Source organism: Rattus rattus, chromosome 14, assembly GCF_011064425.1.
Source record: "Rattus rattus isolate New Zealand chromosome 14, Rrattus_CSIRO_v1, whole genome shotgun sequence".
Lineage (NCBI taxonomy): Eukaryota > Metazoa > Chordata > Mammalia > Rodentia > Muridae > Rattus > Rattus rattus.
In genome coordinates this window covers 73,603,326-73,618,392 of record NC_046167.1, presented here as the reverse complement: position 1 = coordinate 73,618,392, position 15,067 = coordinate 73,603,326, and the positions used below count along the sequence as shown (strand labels likewise).

Genomic DNA, 15,067 nt, shown 5'->3' with positions numbered 1-15,067 from the left:
ATTCAAAATCAGAAGTCCCACCTTACCTTCTGAGCACACAAAACACCAGCTGACATTAACATGCTCATGATTTCGGCAGCCCCGTCTAGGGGTGAAGTGATTAGGGCAGATGATACTATTAGATGCGAGGATTTTTGACCCAGCAGCAAGACAAAAGTCATTAGCATGGTATGCCACAGGACAGCGGACACAGCGCATCAGACGACCTACATTTATGGAAAGCAGGGAATGGGGGAGACACAAGTGTAAAAAATTACATATAAAAACAAAATGCATTATGCAAGTCTATCTGCCAGCAAGGAGAAATTGTTGGCAAGGACCACTTAGAAATATGGCTCTGAACCATGTAACCCACCATTAAGAGTAAGAGGGGAGTTCTGGGCTAGTTCTCAGCAGGAGTCAGACTGAACAACTCTGAGTACAGCCGCCTTAGCAAGGAGACAAGACAATTGCCGGGAATATTTATAACATGGTGAGTAAGTCCAAATCCAAAGATACGAAATGGTGGGGCACTAGTATTTGCCGAGGACTCTCTATGATGCCATTTCCACATGGCCTCCTAATAATACACTGCCGCAACTAGAACCCAGCACGAGCTACTTAAACCAACCTACACAGAAGAAACGATTCAAAGATGAAAGGAACTGAAGAGAAGCTGCTCTCAAACAAAATCCTATGATATCTAAATATTTTAAACTGCTAAGATGGAAATTCATTACTCCTAACTTAGGCCACAGTGTTGCCACTTTACCTGAGACTATGAAGAAATGAACTGAGGTCTTACAGTTAGATAGGTTTATATTTAAAGAAAAAAAATCCATACCTTTAGAAGCAGACACATTGGCTGGATTAGCAGCATGGCAAGTTATACAGATGTGGAGGGGGCACCTGAAGCCCTTGTTCTGTATGACAGTTGGTGGGTACTTCTGAACACACTCTTCATGGTAAAACTTGCCACATAAAGGCAGAAGGCACCTTTTCACATCCTCTCCACTCTGCTTACATACAAAACAGGTGTGGATCCCTGGGAAAGAAATGAGGCAACAAAATTAATACTTTTACAAGACTCTTCACCAATCTAGTATTAGGTGTTAATGAAGCGCTTTATCAAATTTACCAAACTGACAAAACCTGACCCTAACAAATAAACAACTTTAGTATCTTTCAGATCAGTTATGTGCTTATTGGTATGATGTAACAGGATGTGCAGTGTACCACCTACCAAGCGTTGCTGTCAAAAGAGGAACAACTGTGGTCAGGTCCAGGCTCTAGATCCAACTACATTGTAGGAGTACAGGAAACAAGGGGATGCTAGAGGTACCAGTAGGCATCAGAGCTTTTCTATCCTGAGGACCTATATGACGGAGAACTAACTCCCCCTGCAAAAAGTTCTCTGACTTCCATACAGGGATTGTGGCACATGCATGCATTGAATGAATAAATTTAAAAAAATTAATATTTATTTTATATATGTGAGTATATAGTCACTATTGCACCAGAATTGGGCATCAGATTCCATTACAGATGGTTGTGAACCACCATGTGGTTGCTGGGAATTGAACTCAGGACCACTAGAAGAGCAGTCTGCATTCTTTTTTTTTTTTCTTTTTTCCGGAGCTGGGGACCAAGCCTAGGGCCAGCGCTCTACCACTGAGCTAAATCCCCAACCCCGAGCAGTCTGCATTCTTAACCACTGAGCCATCGCTTCCATACATTTTTGGAAGACAGAAAATAGAGGAACAAGTTAAAGGGACATATTAAACATGCAACCAATCAAATGTAGGGGGTAGAAAAATCCAACAGGGACAGATAGTCAAAGCTTTAACAAATAAATGATCAAAAAAACCCCAAAACCAATCAAAACAAAACAAAACAAACAAACAAACAAACAAAAAAAACCAGGCCAAGATGAGAACTATAGATACCAAGTAAGAGAAATAAAATATTAAAACCAAAACTGTACATAATAGGCACCTCTTTCCCTTTCTTTTTCTTTCCTCCCTCCCTCCCTTTCTTGTTGAGAAAGAGGCATGACGCTCAGAATGGTCAACAACTTACTATTAATAGAAAATAATCATTAACTCCACATTTTTTTGCCTTTACTCTCTACATGATAGGATGACAGGCATACTCTACCACATCTGGCTTTGTAGGTTGATTTAAAATGCTATAAAAAGATACCTTTGCTTTGGGCAAGGAACTGAGTTCAATCTAAAGACCTCATCTAAAAAGAGAGGTGTGGTGGCTGAGATTATGATTCTAGCATTATGGAGGCAGAAAAAAAAGGATCCCTGGATCTGAAGGTCAGCTAGCCTAGGGTGTTAGGCGAGACCCTGGGTCCCATTGAGAAAGACTAGTTTTAAAATGTGCTAGCCAGGCTGTCAGTTGTGCCACACCTTTAAAGCCAGTACTTGGGAGGCAGAGGAAGGTAGATCTCTGAGTTCAAGGTCAGTCTGGTCTACAAGGCTCCACAGAGAGACTATCTTGTACAACAAATAAACAAGAACTTTGACCGAAGCTGTATACACCTCTAATCTCAGCAGTGAGAAAGCAGACAGGTAAATTTGAGGTTAACAAGATCTATAAAGCAAGTCCCAAGATAGGCAAGACTACACAGACAGACCCTGCCTCAAAACAACCAACAAAGTAAACCGTGTCTCCAGAAAGACTGACCTCACTTCTACAAGCACCCACAAAAGAGTCAAATATTATCTTAGTTTTATTTCTGGTTTGTGTGACAAAATTCCCTAACAAAGGAAGTTATAACAGAAAGGTTTATTTTAGCTTACAACTTCAGACTAAGGTCTACCACTGCAGGAAGTCAGGGTGCCATCTAGTCTAGAGTGAGAGTGGACACATGTGTACCTACATTTGATTGTTTCTTTAAGTGGCCCAGGAGTCAAATACAGGGAATAGTGAGGCCCACTTTCAGACTGGATTTTGCCCAATCAATTTAATTACTTTAAGGCAAACTCCTACAGGCCAAAAATAGATAATAATTCTCTGTGGAGCTTTCTGAGGAACTCTGAGAGCTGAGCTCAAGAAATCTGCCTACCTCTCTGCCTCTCAAGCACTAGGACTAAATGCCCTGCACAATTCTTATCTTCTCAAAATTCTAAGTTGTGTCAAGCTAATTAAAACTATTACAGTCACTTTGGGTTTTAAATATCTTTGAGACAAATAGAAAAATCTGAAAATGAATACAGAAATTATAACTCTTGAAAGCATATTGGATTTTCTATCTAAAAATCTGTTAGAAGACTTCAATGAGCCCTCCTGGATTCTTTGTGTGTGTACATGTTTGTAAGTGGAAATTAAGGTCAGTCACTCTCCACTTGGGTGTTTGTGCACAAACATGAGCCTACTGAGGCCACAAGAGGGTGTTGGGTCCCCTGGAACTTGAGTTACAAGCATTTGTGAGCTGCCTGCCGATACTGGAGCAGGGAACTGAACTCGGGTTCTGTGAAAGAGCATCAAGAAATCCTCGTTATCACAGAGGGATCTCTCTAGCCACAGTCACCTTATTTTTTGAGACTGTGTTGCTCTCTGATGCCAGCAGGTTGTCTAGATAATGATGGTTCAGGAATCTGCCTGTCTTTGCCTCCCAGTGTCCGGGATTGCAGACACATACTGCCATGCCTGGCTTTTACATGGATGATGGGAAATCCAAACTCAGGTCTGTATGCTTGTATGGATTGAGCCATCTTCCTGGCCAAACACAACACATGCAAACTTTATTTTTTGCTCTACCTTGATGTATGTCCATAATGAAAAGTTAAGGCAGAAAGGAAAGGAGGGAATGGGGAGGAAAGAGGAGATCCTGCTTTGTAGATAGAGCAACATGAGATGCAGAAGAAGGGGAAAGCCAGCACTGAAAAGCAAACCTGAACATGAACCTTACCTTGACATTTTGCTATAATTAAGGAGTTCACCTAACTAAGACACACATCTATAAATCCTGAAATCACTCAGTTAATAAAATTTAAGAAAGAAAACTAAAATATATATTTGTAAAGAAATAAGCAGTTATAGAGAAACCCTGTCTTTAAAAAACAAACAAACAAAAAAAAAAAACCACAAAAAGAAGGAGGGCAAGAAGGAAGCAAAAGGATACTACAGAACTGCTATTGCTAACTGTGAGCAATGTAAGCAATGAGCTAACTCTACCAAGTGAGGGAGGAGCATCTTCTAACTTTGTATCTTTCCGGAAGCAGGTAAAACTACAGATACAGTGCTTGCCTAGCCTGCAGAAGACTCTGAATCTAGCTTACTCTGAATCTTAAGTTCCAGTTCTGGAAAAATGAAAATGAAAGTTTCTTCAAATCACATGCACAAGTTACTTCAAAATAGAATATACACATAGAGGAGAGAGGGTGAGAAGCCATGGCAGGTGATGTTAAGATTCTACTCTGTGTATTTACAGGTTGTTATTAATGTTCTCAAGGGATGGATGGTACCGGGCTTTGTATGTTTAAGTGGGCAATTATATCTTATCAGTTGGGTAAAAAAAAAAAAAAAAAAAAAAGAATATACACATAGATATGAAGACAGAAACTACAAAATCCACAGAAGATGTCTTAGTTGAAAAAACATGAGAAGACCCAGGTTTGGTCTCAGCGCTCATACAGCATCTCACGGCCACCCGTCACTACAATTCCAGGGAGTTCGAAGCCAGGTAGGTCTACATGGCAAGTTACAGGCCAGCCAGAGTTAACTGTCCCTGTTTATGTGTAACATGATAGTACATCCAGAGACCCTGAGCTTTGAGGGCTAGAGATGGCTCAGAGGGTAAGGGCACTTGCTGCACCTCCAGGGGACCTGAACTTAGTTTTCATATCTACATCAAGCAGTTTACAACTGCCTATAACTCCAGCTATAGGGAGTGACATTCAATTTGGCCATTGTGGGCATCTACACATACATGACATAGTCACAAATGCACAAATACACAACTTGAGCCAGGAATGATGGTGCATGTTTGGTGTATGCCAACAAAGAAGATGAGTCCTTGAGGACTGAGAATTTTGTAGCCAGCCTGAGATGATGTCTAAGCAGATGGACGTAGCTTAGTGGTAGAGCTGGCCTCCTATGCACCAACCCTGGACCACAAACCAACCACTATCCAAAGACTCTGCCAAAAGACTGTGAAAACTGATACACTTGATAGAGCAGCATACAGGGGATGAAGTCAAGGTCAGCCTATACTACACTGTAAGCTTCCAACTCAAAAACAAGAGATAAAAACCCAGAGGAGAAACAGGATGAGAAGGGCGAAGAGACCACAACAGTAAATACTATACAATGTAGGTCTGAATAAGGACATTTTGGCTGAGACTCTAACAATAGAGAACAAATAAAATAGGTAAATCATATTCTAACATAGTAAATTCTGAATTTTAGGTCCTAAGAATCTGAGAAACAACCTCAATGAAATTCAGAGTTTGCTAATTTAGAATTTATTCAACTTATTTAAGAAGACGCGGAGTAATTAATTCAGAATTGTTCTACTCTTGCCACAAACCCTCTACAATATTATCTTCTCTGGAGGTTTATCCATACCAAAGGACTTGGGTATTTCTTGAAATGAGATTAGTACTTACACAGTAATAGTACTTACACAATACCAAAAAGGACAGTGAAAAAAATGGGAGCTAGCTAGCATTTGTCATCACAACCAAGGCTTCAAGGCCGTGCTAACTCCAACTTTATTGATACTTGGCTTAGGGCAATGGAAAAAGAGATAATGTATCTGATTGTTTTGCCTGCATAGTTGGTTTTGAGATCTGTCTATGTATCTATGTACCTACCTACTACCTACCTACCTACCTACCTACCTACCTACAGTTTTTTGTGTGTTTTGTCTTTTTTGAGGCAGGGTTTTATTATAATCTAGTCAGGCCTCACTCAAGCTTACTACACATTTGAGGATTGACCATGAATTCCAGACAGATGTCTCCAGCACTGGAATGAGGTTTTAAACCTTACCCAGAACAGCTAAGCCCAGCCAGGCGTGGTAGTTCATGTTCATACCTATAACCTCAGCATTAGAGTAGAGGGAGAACTTCATGTACTTCAATGTTACCGTGAGCTACTTGATGAGAGCAAAGCCAGCCTTGGCTAAGGAGAGACCTAGTTTTGAAACACACACACACACACACACACACAAAAACAAAACAATCAAAACTCAAACTAAACAGTACATCTCTAATCCTAGCACTTGAGAGGCAGAAGCAGCAGGATATGAGGAATTCTAACATAGCCTGGTCTACAGAGTTTAAGGCCAGGCAAGGCTACCCAGTAAGATCCTACCAAATCGACAACAGAAAGTCCAACCATCACACAGGAACTTAAATGATCAAGTGTTTTTCTCTAGATTAATTATTTAAATGTATATCTCAGTCAAGGTATCCAGGCCAGTCTCAAACTTTTCTGACAATCCTTTCTGTTCTGTCCCCCAAGTTCTGGGATTATAAGATATAAACACACCCACTGGTTCTGAATATCTGAAGCTTTTCTGTGGCGAAACATGGTTCAGTTTTTTCTGTGCTCTAATATTTAATGGTATTTATCTGTGGTTCAGTCAGTAACACTGCTTGCTGTGTAAGTCTAATGGGCTGAGTCTGATTCCCCAGAATGCACAGATTCGACAAAACTGTCCTGAGACCCACATTCACACACCACAGCAGGTATCAGGGTTCCCTCATATATATAATGTACATAATAATATAGAAAGTAAAAATTTAAAAAATACTTCTACAAAAGTAGAGGATTTACCAGCATTTACAGAGATCTGGAAAACTAGGATGAAGTTAATTAACAAAATATTAAGGTACAATTAGGAGAGAATAAATGCTCTGCTACACAGCAGGGTAATCACTCAAATGATCTTACAACAAAGAAATGACGAATGTTTAAAGGGATAGAAATGCTCATTACCCTAAACTGATCACCAGGATAACGGGTGGAGCCAGCACACTGCAGCCCACATAGATGTACACTAATTATGTATTAATTAATAATTTTTAAAATAGAAGCAAGGAGCTGGAGTGAGGGTCAGTAGTTAAAAGCAACTGCTGCTCTTCCAAAGGACATGGGCTTCTTTCTCAGTACCCACACTGAGCAGCTAGCTCCTAACTGCCTCTATCACCAATTCAGAGACTGACATTTGCTGCTGGTCTCTGAGGGCATCTGTATAGACATGACATATAATCACAAACAAATACACATGGATCTTAAAAAAGATTAAAATTTAAAATAAGAAACATTTAAATTTTTTCATAAAAATATGTGTAAGTCATAGCTAAGTATGGTGGTACACACCAGGAAAGCACGCACAGGAGGATCGAGAGGTTTAAGGTCACCCTCACCTCCACAGTGGATTTAAAGCTACATGAGACTGTTTAAAATCACAACAGAATAAAAAGTTAAGCCACAAACTGGGAGAACATTTTGAAAACCCTGTCCTCACTGCTTCAATGGCTTGAACAAAGGTGGGAAACAGGCACATAGAAAAGATGCCCAGCGTTAACAAGCACAAGTCAAACCAGGAGACTCTGCCATACACTATCAGCACAATAAAATGGAAGATACTGACAACTAATGAAGAATCGAATCCTAAGACACCACAGAAGAGAAAACAGAATGGTCCAATTCTTGGCAGTTTCGAGTGAGTCACACAGAGGTTAAGATCACTGGCTGTTCTACCCAAAGGTCCTGAGTTCAATTCCCAGCAACCACATGGTGGCTCATAACCATCTATCTATAAGGAGATCTGGTGCCCTCTTTCAATGTATACAGGCATACATGAAGGCAGACTACTGTATACATAATAAATAAATCTTTAAAAATAAATAAAATTTTATTTTTAAAGGCCCAAACCATAAATACCCAAGTGTTAATTAATACATGAATAGATAAACAAAAGTAGTAAATACCTACACTTCAACACTATTCAACAATGGGAGTCTTTTCTGAGATTAGGATAATGAACTATGATATTAGCAACAATACAGGTAATTGGTAATTATGCTGAATTATGATTTCTCAGGCATATATGTACAAATACAAATATGACAACATATCAAATTGTATACTTCATCTTTTTGATACGGCGTCTCACTATGTGATTCTGATTAGCCCGGAACTAGCTATGTAGACCAGGATGGCCTCAAACTCAAGAGCCACCCACCCACCTCTTTCTAAGAATGCTCTACCTCACCTTGCACAAATACCATCATCATCATCATCACAGTTTTGTAGAGGTCAGAGGAAAACCTGTAGGTCAGCTCTTTCTTTCCATCACCTGGGTCCTGTGCACCAGGTCTTGAGGCTCTGTGACAGGTACCTATATTTACCACACATCTTACCAATTCCCAACACACTCCACCCTCCTTTTAAAAAGAGTGTCTCATGGGATCTGAGAGATGGCTCAGCAGTTAAGAACAGCAGTAACCTTTCCAGAGGATGCCAATTTTAATTCTCAGCATCTACATGATGCTCAAAACTGTCTTTAAGTCCCTATTCCAGTAGATCTGGTATCTTCTTTTTGGCCTACTCGGGTATCAGACATAAACATCAAAATAAAAATAATAAGACTAGCAGTGAAAATTATACTCATAGACATGACATATTAAAAAGGATCTTGCTGGGCATGTTAGCCCATGCCTTTAATCTCAGCCGTTAGGAGGCAAAGGCAGGCAGCTCTCAGTTTGAGGCCAGTCTGGTCTACTCCAGGGTTATAAAGAGAAACTGTGTCAAAAAAACCAAAAAGGATCCCAAGATGCAAGTCCATACAGGCAGTAAGCCCATAAACATCCTGATTATAGCATGTGCTACCACACTGTATGCTATCTATATTACACCTAAGGTATTGTAGAACAGCTGGACAGAAATGGTAGTTCTTACTACCAGGATCAACACTCAGGAGGCCAGGGCAGGAAGGTGCCAGGAGGGGAAGGAAAGTTAGGGCTATGGTGTAAGTAACAGGGTGGAGCGGGGAGAAGGATGAGAAGAAGGGAAGGGAGATGCTCTCCTGATACACTATTTAACACAGATCAATCTCAAAGCCATTATCACATTTGAGCCACACAGAAATGACTGCATATTATTTAATTTATATGCAACTCTCCCTCCCTCATTTAAATTTTTAAAAATTTGTATTTTCAAAATAAAACAGGAACAGATTTACCTTGAGGTCAGTTTATTCAGAGATCATATTTTCAAACATGAAGATAACAAGGCAAATATGAATTATTGGCACAAAACACATTAAGTCTTTTCTAAGATTAGGGTAATGCCATTCTCTAAGGTTTTACTTTTAACATTCTCTCTGTCTCTGTCTCTGTCTCTGTCTCTGTCTCTCTCTCCCTCCCTCCCTCCCTCTGTCTGTGAGAGGGAGAGAGAGAGAGAGAAGGAGCGAAGGAGGGAGGGAGGGAAGGAGGGAGAGAGAGGGGGGAGGGGGAGAATGCATGAAATGGCATATCTGTAGAAGTCAGTTTTCTTCTTCCAATATGTGGGTCCCTGAAACCTAATGAGAGTTTGGAGTCAAGTGCTTTTACCCACAGAGCCATCTTGCTTGCTCCTTTACAAAGTCTTTATTTACACTCAAATGATTTCCTCCTTCACTCTCAAGTATCTACTTCAGCTACTGTCTCAATCCCATTGTCAAAAAGATGACAGATTTATACTTCAGCCTGGTGTGGGGGTGCTCTTTATTGTTAGCCAAACATCCCCAACCCATGCAAAATAAAAAGGCCTCCTTTTACAACAAATCACTCTCGGTGTCCTGTCGCACCTGTCTCTGCTGACCACACATCTTGGTGGTTCTCCATCACATTCACTGTCCAAACTCTTCCAGACTGAAACCCCTTTCCTAGCCAGTTATAGTTAGTTTGCTTTGAACAGTCTTCATGTACAGCTAGTGCTGGCCTACAACTTGATTTGCAGGTCAGGTTGTCCTCAAACTCTCAACTGTGTGCTACCTTCCAACTGTTGGGTTTATAAACATGTACCACCAAGCCCAATCTGCCACAATTAATATTTTCATTTCTGTTATTGCCTTATTACTGATAACAGTGTAATTTAAATACCCAATAATACACATCCAATAAATTTCTTTGAACTACCTGAGACCATTCTACTACTAGTCATGTAACATTTTCTGAGGGTTGGGAATCTCCTAATTCCCACATCTACACATGCAAAAAGCTCACTGCTGTCAGAAATGGTATCTTCAATATATCTTTCTCCTAAAAACCTTAAAATTCCAATTGTTAGGAGGTAGACTATCTACTTTACCTGTGCGACACTCGTTGCAGATGAATTTCCCTCGAGGCATCTCGGCCAGGCCAAGGCACTCCAGGTGGAAAGCCCCACAGCACTGAGCCTCACACAACAGCAGCTCACCCAGTTTCTCACAGTTCTGTTAAGGAAAAGAAACGTTTCTGTAGAAAGACTCCAGAAAATCCCCAAATGAAGAGTCTGCATGAGATCAAAAGTTAAGAGTTATCTTTCCAAAACCTGTGAAATCTCATCATTTATTCAGCTAACATTAACAATTACCTCCCGTGTGGAAGGCACAAGAAGATCTCTGCTTTTTACAGAGAGAGAAGATACAATTGACTGAAAAAAGAAAAAAAACAAAAACAAAAACAAACTGTTTTAGTCCTGTTCCTGTGCTGTGATTTAAGCAGTGAAGGGTTTATCTGGGCCCACAGTTTTAGGATATGCTCTACTACAGAGGGGAGGTCAGGGTGGAAGGAGCTGGATGCAGTTGGTCACACATCATCCATGGTCAGGAATCAGAAAACAACTCAGTCTAGAATTTCAACCAATGAAATGGCACCATCCATGGTGAGCAAATTTCCCTACTTTAATTAATCTAATCAAGATTATCCCTTTATCACCAAGACCAAAGAATAAATAATTTCTCACAGGTGTGCCTGGAGGTGATTCCAAATCCTGCTGTGTTGATAACTGACACTAATGATAAGACAGGACAGTGATAAGCTAATGGTAGTCAGCCAACTGCGCTTTATTGGTGAAAGATGACCTCCCAGATCAGGCTCTGAATGTTCGTTCAGGTCAGGTGTGTAAAGAGAGAGGGGAGGTAGCAAGCACAAAGACCACAGGTAGGAAAATGTGTCTGAAACCAAAGAAAGCCATTGTGACTTTACTAAAGTGAAAACAGGTCATATCTGGCAGGAAATGACATTTCTAAAAAAGCACAAGGGGCCATAATTTCAGATTTATTCTAATTGCAAAGATGTACCACTGGGGACTTTTATTAAAGGCTGACCTTAGGCGTTCATTTTTAAGGGGATTCCTACAGCTTGTTGGTAGAAAATAAATCAGAAAGCTGTTCAGGAGGTAATTATCAGCTGGATTTGAATCCTAACAGTATCAAAAGCACTCTGAGATGTTATCTCGAATTACTTCATTAAACCACCACCACCACCACCACCACCACCACCACCACCACCACCACCACCACCACCACCCCCACCCCCACCACCACCACCCCCCCTTGAGCCCTTCCTTTTCATCCCTCTCATTGAAAACCAAACATAAAGCTTTGGGAGCAAGGCAAGGGAAAGGTCACATTGCCAACTCAGACAATCTCACAGAGGGCATGGTGTCACTGAAGGGAGGAAGAGCCTTATGAAATCAATCTCTCATTAGGAAAACCTTGGAAATTCCCAACGTTTGTTACTTTTTACCCCATTTGTATCCACACGGTGATTACCAATGAAATACTAAAACAAAAAATAAACCTTATACTATCAACTAAGGCACCCTCATAATACACAAGTCTTTCATAGAGAATGCATTGTGTGTGTGTGTGTGTGTGTGTGTGTGTGTGTGTGTGTGCAATCATCCTGTATAATTTAAAGCACATTTAAGCTATAACATATTTAAGTAATATACATGCTGGTAAATAGTTGCTAAATAGTTGTTCAAGAAACTACCATTACCACCATCACCACTACCATCATCACTACCACCACCACCAAGTCTGTAGGAGGCCAAATACACAATTCAGTTAGAAAAGCACGAGGAACTAAGTGCAATCCCCAAACCCACACAAAAAGCTGGCACACACTTGTAAACCCAGACCTCAACAGATGGACAGATTCCTGCCTGGATCTTGCTGGCCAGTCAGCCTACCTAAACACAAGTGCTGGATCCCAGTGGAAGATGCCTGAAAAATCAAGATGGACATGGCTAGGCATAGCACAAGTGTGCACAGCTTTATCCTAGCACCCAGGAGGCAGAGGCAAGATCTCTGGTATATAAATTAAATTTGAGGCCAGCCAGGGGTAGTCAGACTTTGTCTCAAAAAAGAAAGGAAGTGGGCAGCTCTAGAAGAATGACACCCTACTTTGGACTTCTGGCCTCCACCATGCATAGGCACACATACACATTATATATATGTACACATACATACACACAAACACAATCACAAAATACAAACACCTACACATAGAATATGTGTTCCCCTCCAAATAAGTCTGTGGGTGTTTAGTACAGACTTCGTGATCAACTGCTATATACATATCACAGACACTATGATGAAATTCCCAAAAACACTTTCATCTTTATAAGTAGATGAGTCCACCCAAACCCAGATCTGTCATTGGTTTTCAATGAGAGGGATGAGAAGGAAGGGGCTCAAGAACAGAGAAGCAGCAGACACAGTGGCACACAGGGGGACTTGTGGGTTTGAAGCTAGCCTGTTCTGCAAAGTTCTAGGGCAGCCAGGGATATACAAGGAGAAACATAGTTCCGGGGATGGGGGAGGGGAGCTAAACAAACAAGTACGAAAATGTTAGTGAGAAAGATAACAAAACTTAGGACATTAATGTAGTAGAAATTATTCTCAAATACTTGACTCTCCTATTAGCTATTGCTCCCAAATAAAAGCTAAAAAAGTCTCGGATTTATATATTTAGGGTCAATGACAGTTTTTATATAATAAGCAAATTCACACTCAGTTTAAAATATAAAAATGTTAATTACAGCATAAACGGAGTATTTTTCAAATTAACTACATGGTTTGCTCTAATCCCTTAGCTGGGATGGCCACATAATTTAACCTTTGAACTGTACGCTTGAGAAAGTGGTGCTACATATCAAGACAACAAATGCACTTACATCACATAGTCCAGGAAGCCTGGACCACAGGGCTACCTTAGTGCCCACTCCTTGTGCCTGTACCTCCCAAGTACAGGAATTACAGATGTGTGCCACCATACCCAGCTTGAATTTTCTTTAAAGGGAGGTCTCACTGAATAGCCATTAATGGCTTGCAATTTGCTATGCTGACTTTAAACTCAAAGACTTACCTAGCTCTGAGTTTTGAGTGCTTCTACAAAATGTAGGTACCACATTGATTGACAAATATTGTAAATGTATTTACACTCTGACTTGTCTTATCAATAACTAATTGAATGCAATAACTGCTTTTCGGGATTAATACAGCATTTGGGAGGTAGTCCAAATATGGAAAACATTCTTTTTTTTTTTTTTCAAGATAGGGTTTCACTATGTAGCACTGGCTGTACTGGAACTGACTATGGATACCAGGTTAGCCTTGAACTTACTACAGACCTTTGACTGCCTTTGCCTCCATAGTGCTGGGATTAAAGGCATGCAACACTCTGCCTGGTTCAGGTAAACATCTTACTGTAGGGAAAATGAATTTACAAAGACAATGGAATAAAATTCTCTCTCTCTCAGCAACACAGTATGGGTCTGGGTTTACTTTTTAGTTAAAAACAGCAGGGTCCAGGCATGGTGAATACCAAAGTAGGCAGATCTGAGTTTGAGGCCAGGCTGGTCAACACAACAAACTCTAGGCCACCCAAGGCTGCATAGTGAGATCCTGTGATTAAAAAACAAGAACAAGTGGGCTGGAGAGATGGCTCTGTGGTTAAGAGCACTGACTGCTCTTCCCGAGGACCCCAGTTTAATTCCCAGCAACCACATGGTGGCTTACAACCATCTGTAATGGGATCTGATGCCCTCTTCTGGTGTGTTTGAAGAGAGCAACGTGTGTGTGTGTGTGTGTGTGTGTGTGTGTGTGTGTGTGTTTGATCCTTAAAATTAAAAAAAAACCAAAAAAACCAAAAAACCAAAACCACAACAAGTAAATATGGCAGCAAAGGAAGTGGGGAAGTGGACCCCCCACACAAAGCGGAGCGTCCAGGATGCTCTCATGCAAGAGCATCTCAGTAGTGCGGAGAAGTGAAGAAATGAAAGACAACAACTCCTCTGGATGGTCATGGTCAATGTAGCTGGGCCAAGGGATCAAAATTGTGGGCTAAATGGCAGGTCGTGTCAAACAAAAAGTGTCAGGTCACCTAGGATCTCCTGTCAAAGCTGCCCACTTGCACCTGAACATCCACCTATCAGGTTTTCACAATGTCAGATTTTAAGAATTTAAATCGATAAATCAAGAAATTAGGATCTCACAGAGCCATAGAGGAAATATAGCATAACGGGGTTCAGAGCAATTGGTTTTGAATCCAGGATGCACTCAGACCACATGTAACCTATTTAATCTACTGTGTAATTCAGTTTACGCATATGCGGAACTGAATTTGAAACCTCTGCCATAAAAGATTAGAATGAATGATGTAATGCTTATAAAGTAAAAGACTTTTACTTTAGTAAAATAGTGAATAGTGTATAAATATCCAGCTAGTAAAAGAAAACATTTGAAAATGTACCAACACAAGAAACATTCCTAATTAAAGGATGAGCGTGGGGGGATATAGTTATCTACAATCCCAGTACTTGGGAGGTAGAGGCAGAAGGACACAGAGTACAGGGTCAGCCTAGGCTATGTGAGACTCTCAAAAACTAAAACCCAAACAAACAAACAAACAAAAAGGAGGAGGAGATCACAAGATGACAAGAAAATTATTTATATACCTTGCTCTGCTTCAGGGGAATATACTTATGGGCCACAAGGACAGACTGTACCCAATACTCAAGTAATTCCTTTTCTTTGCTTTTCAAAAGAGACAAGAGTTATGGCCTTTAGGTGCTCCGCAGGAATCATGCA

The 15,067-nt window shown here is 40.5% G+C and overlaps 1 protein-coding gene across 1 annotated transcript in view; it reads right to left on the bottom strand.

The window, feature by feature from the left end:
- Window positions 1–15,067, bottom strand: part of Nsd1 (nuclear receptor binding SET domain protein 1) — a 106,047-nt gene that overhangs the window by 20,480 nt on the left and 70,500 nt on the right. Inside the window, 3 exon segments of the mRNA XM_032884593.1 lie at window positions 27–206; window positions 824–1,024; window positions 10,297–10,420. Of these exon segments, the coding sequence (XP_032740484.1) occupies window positions 27–206; window positions 824–1,024; window positions 10,297–10,420 (505 nt within the window).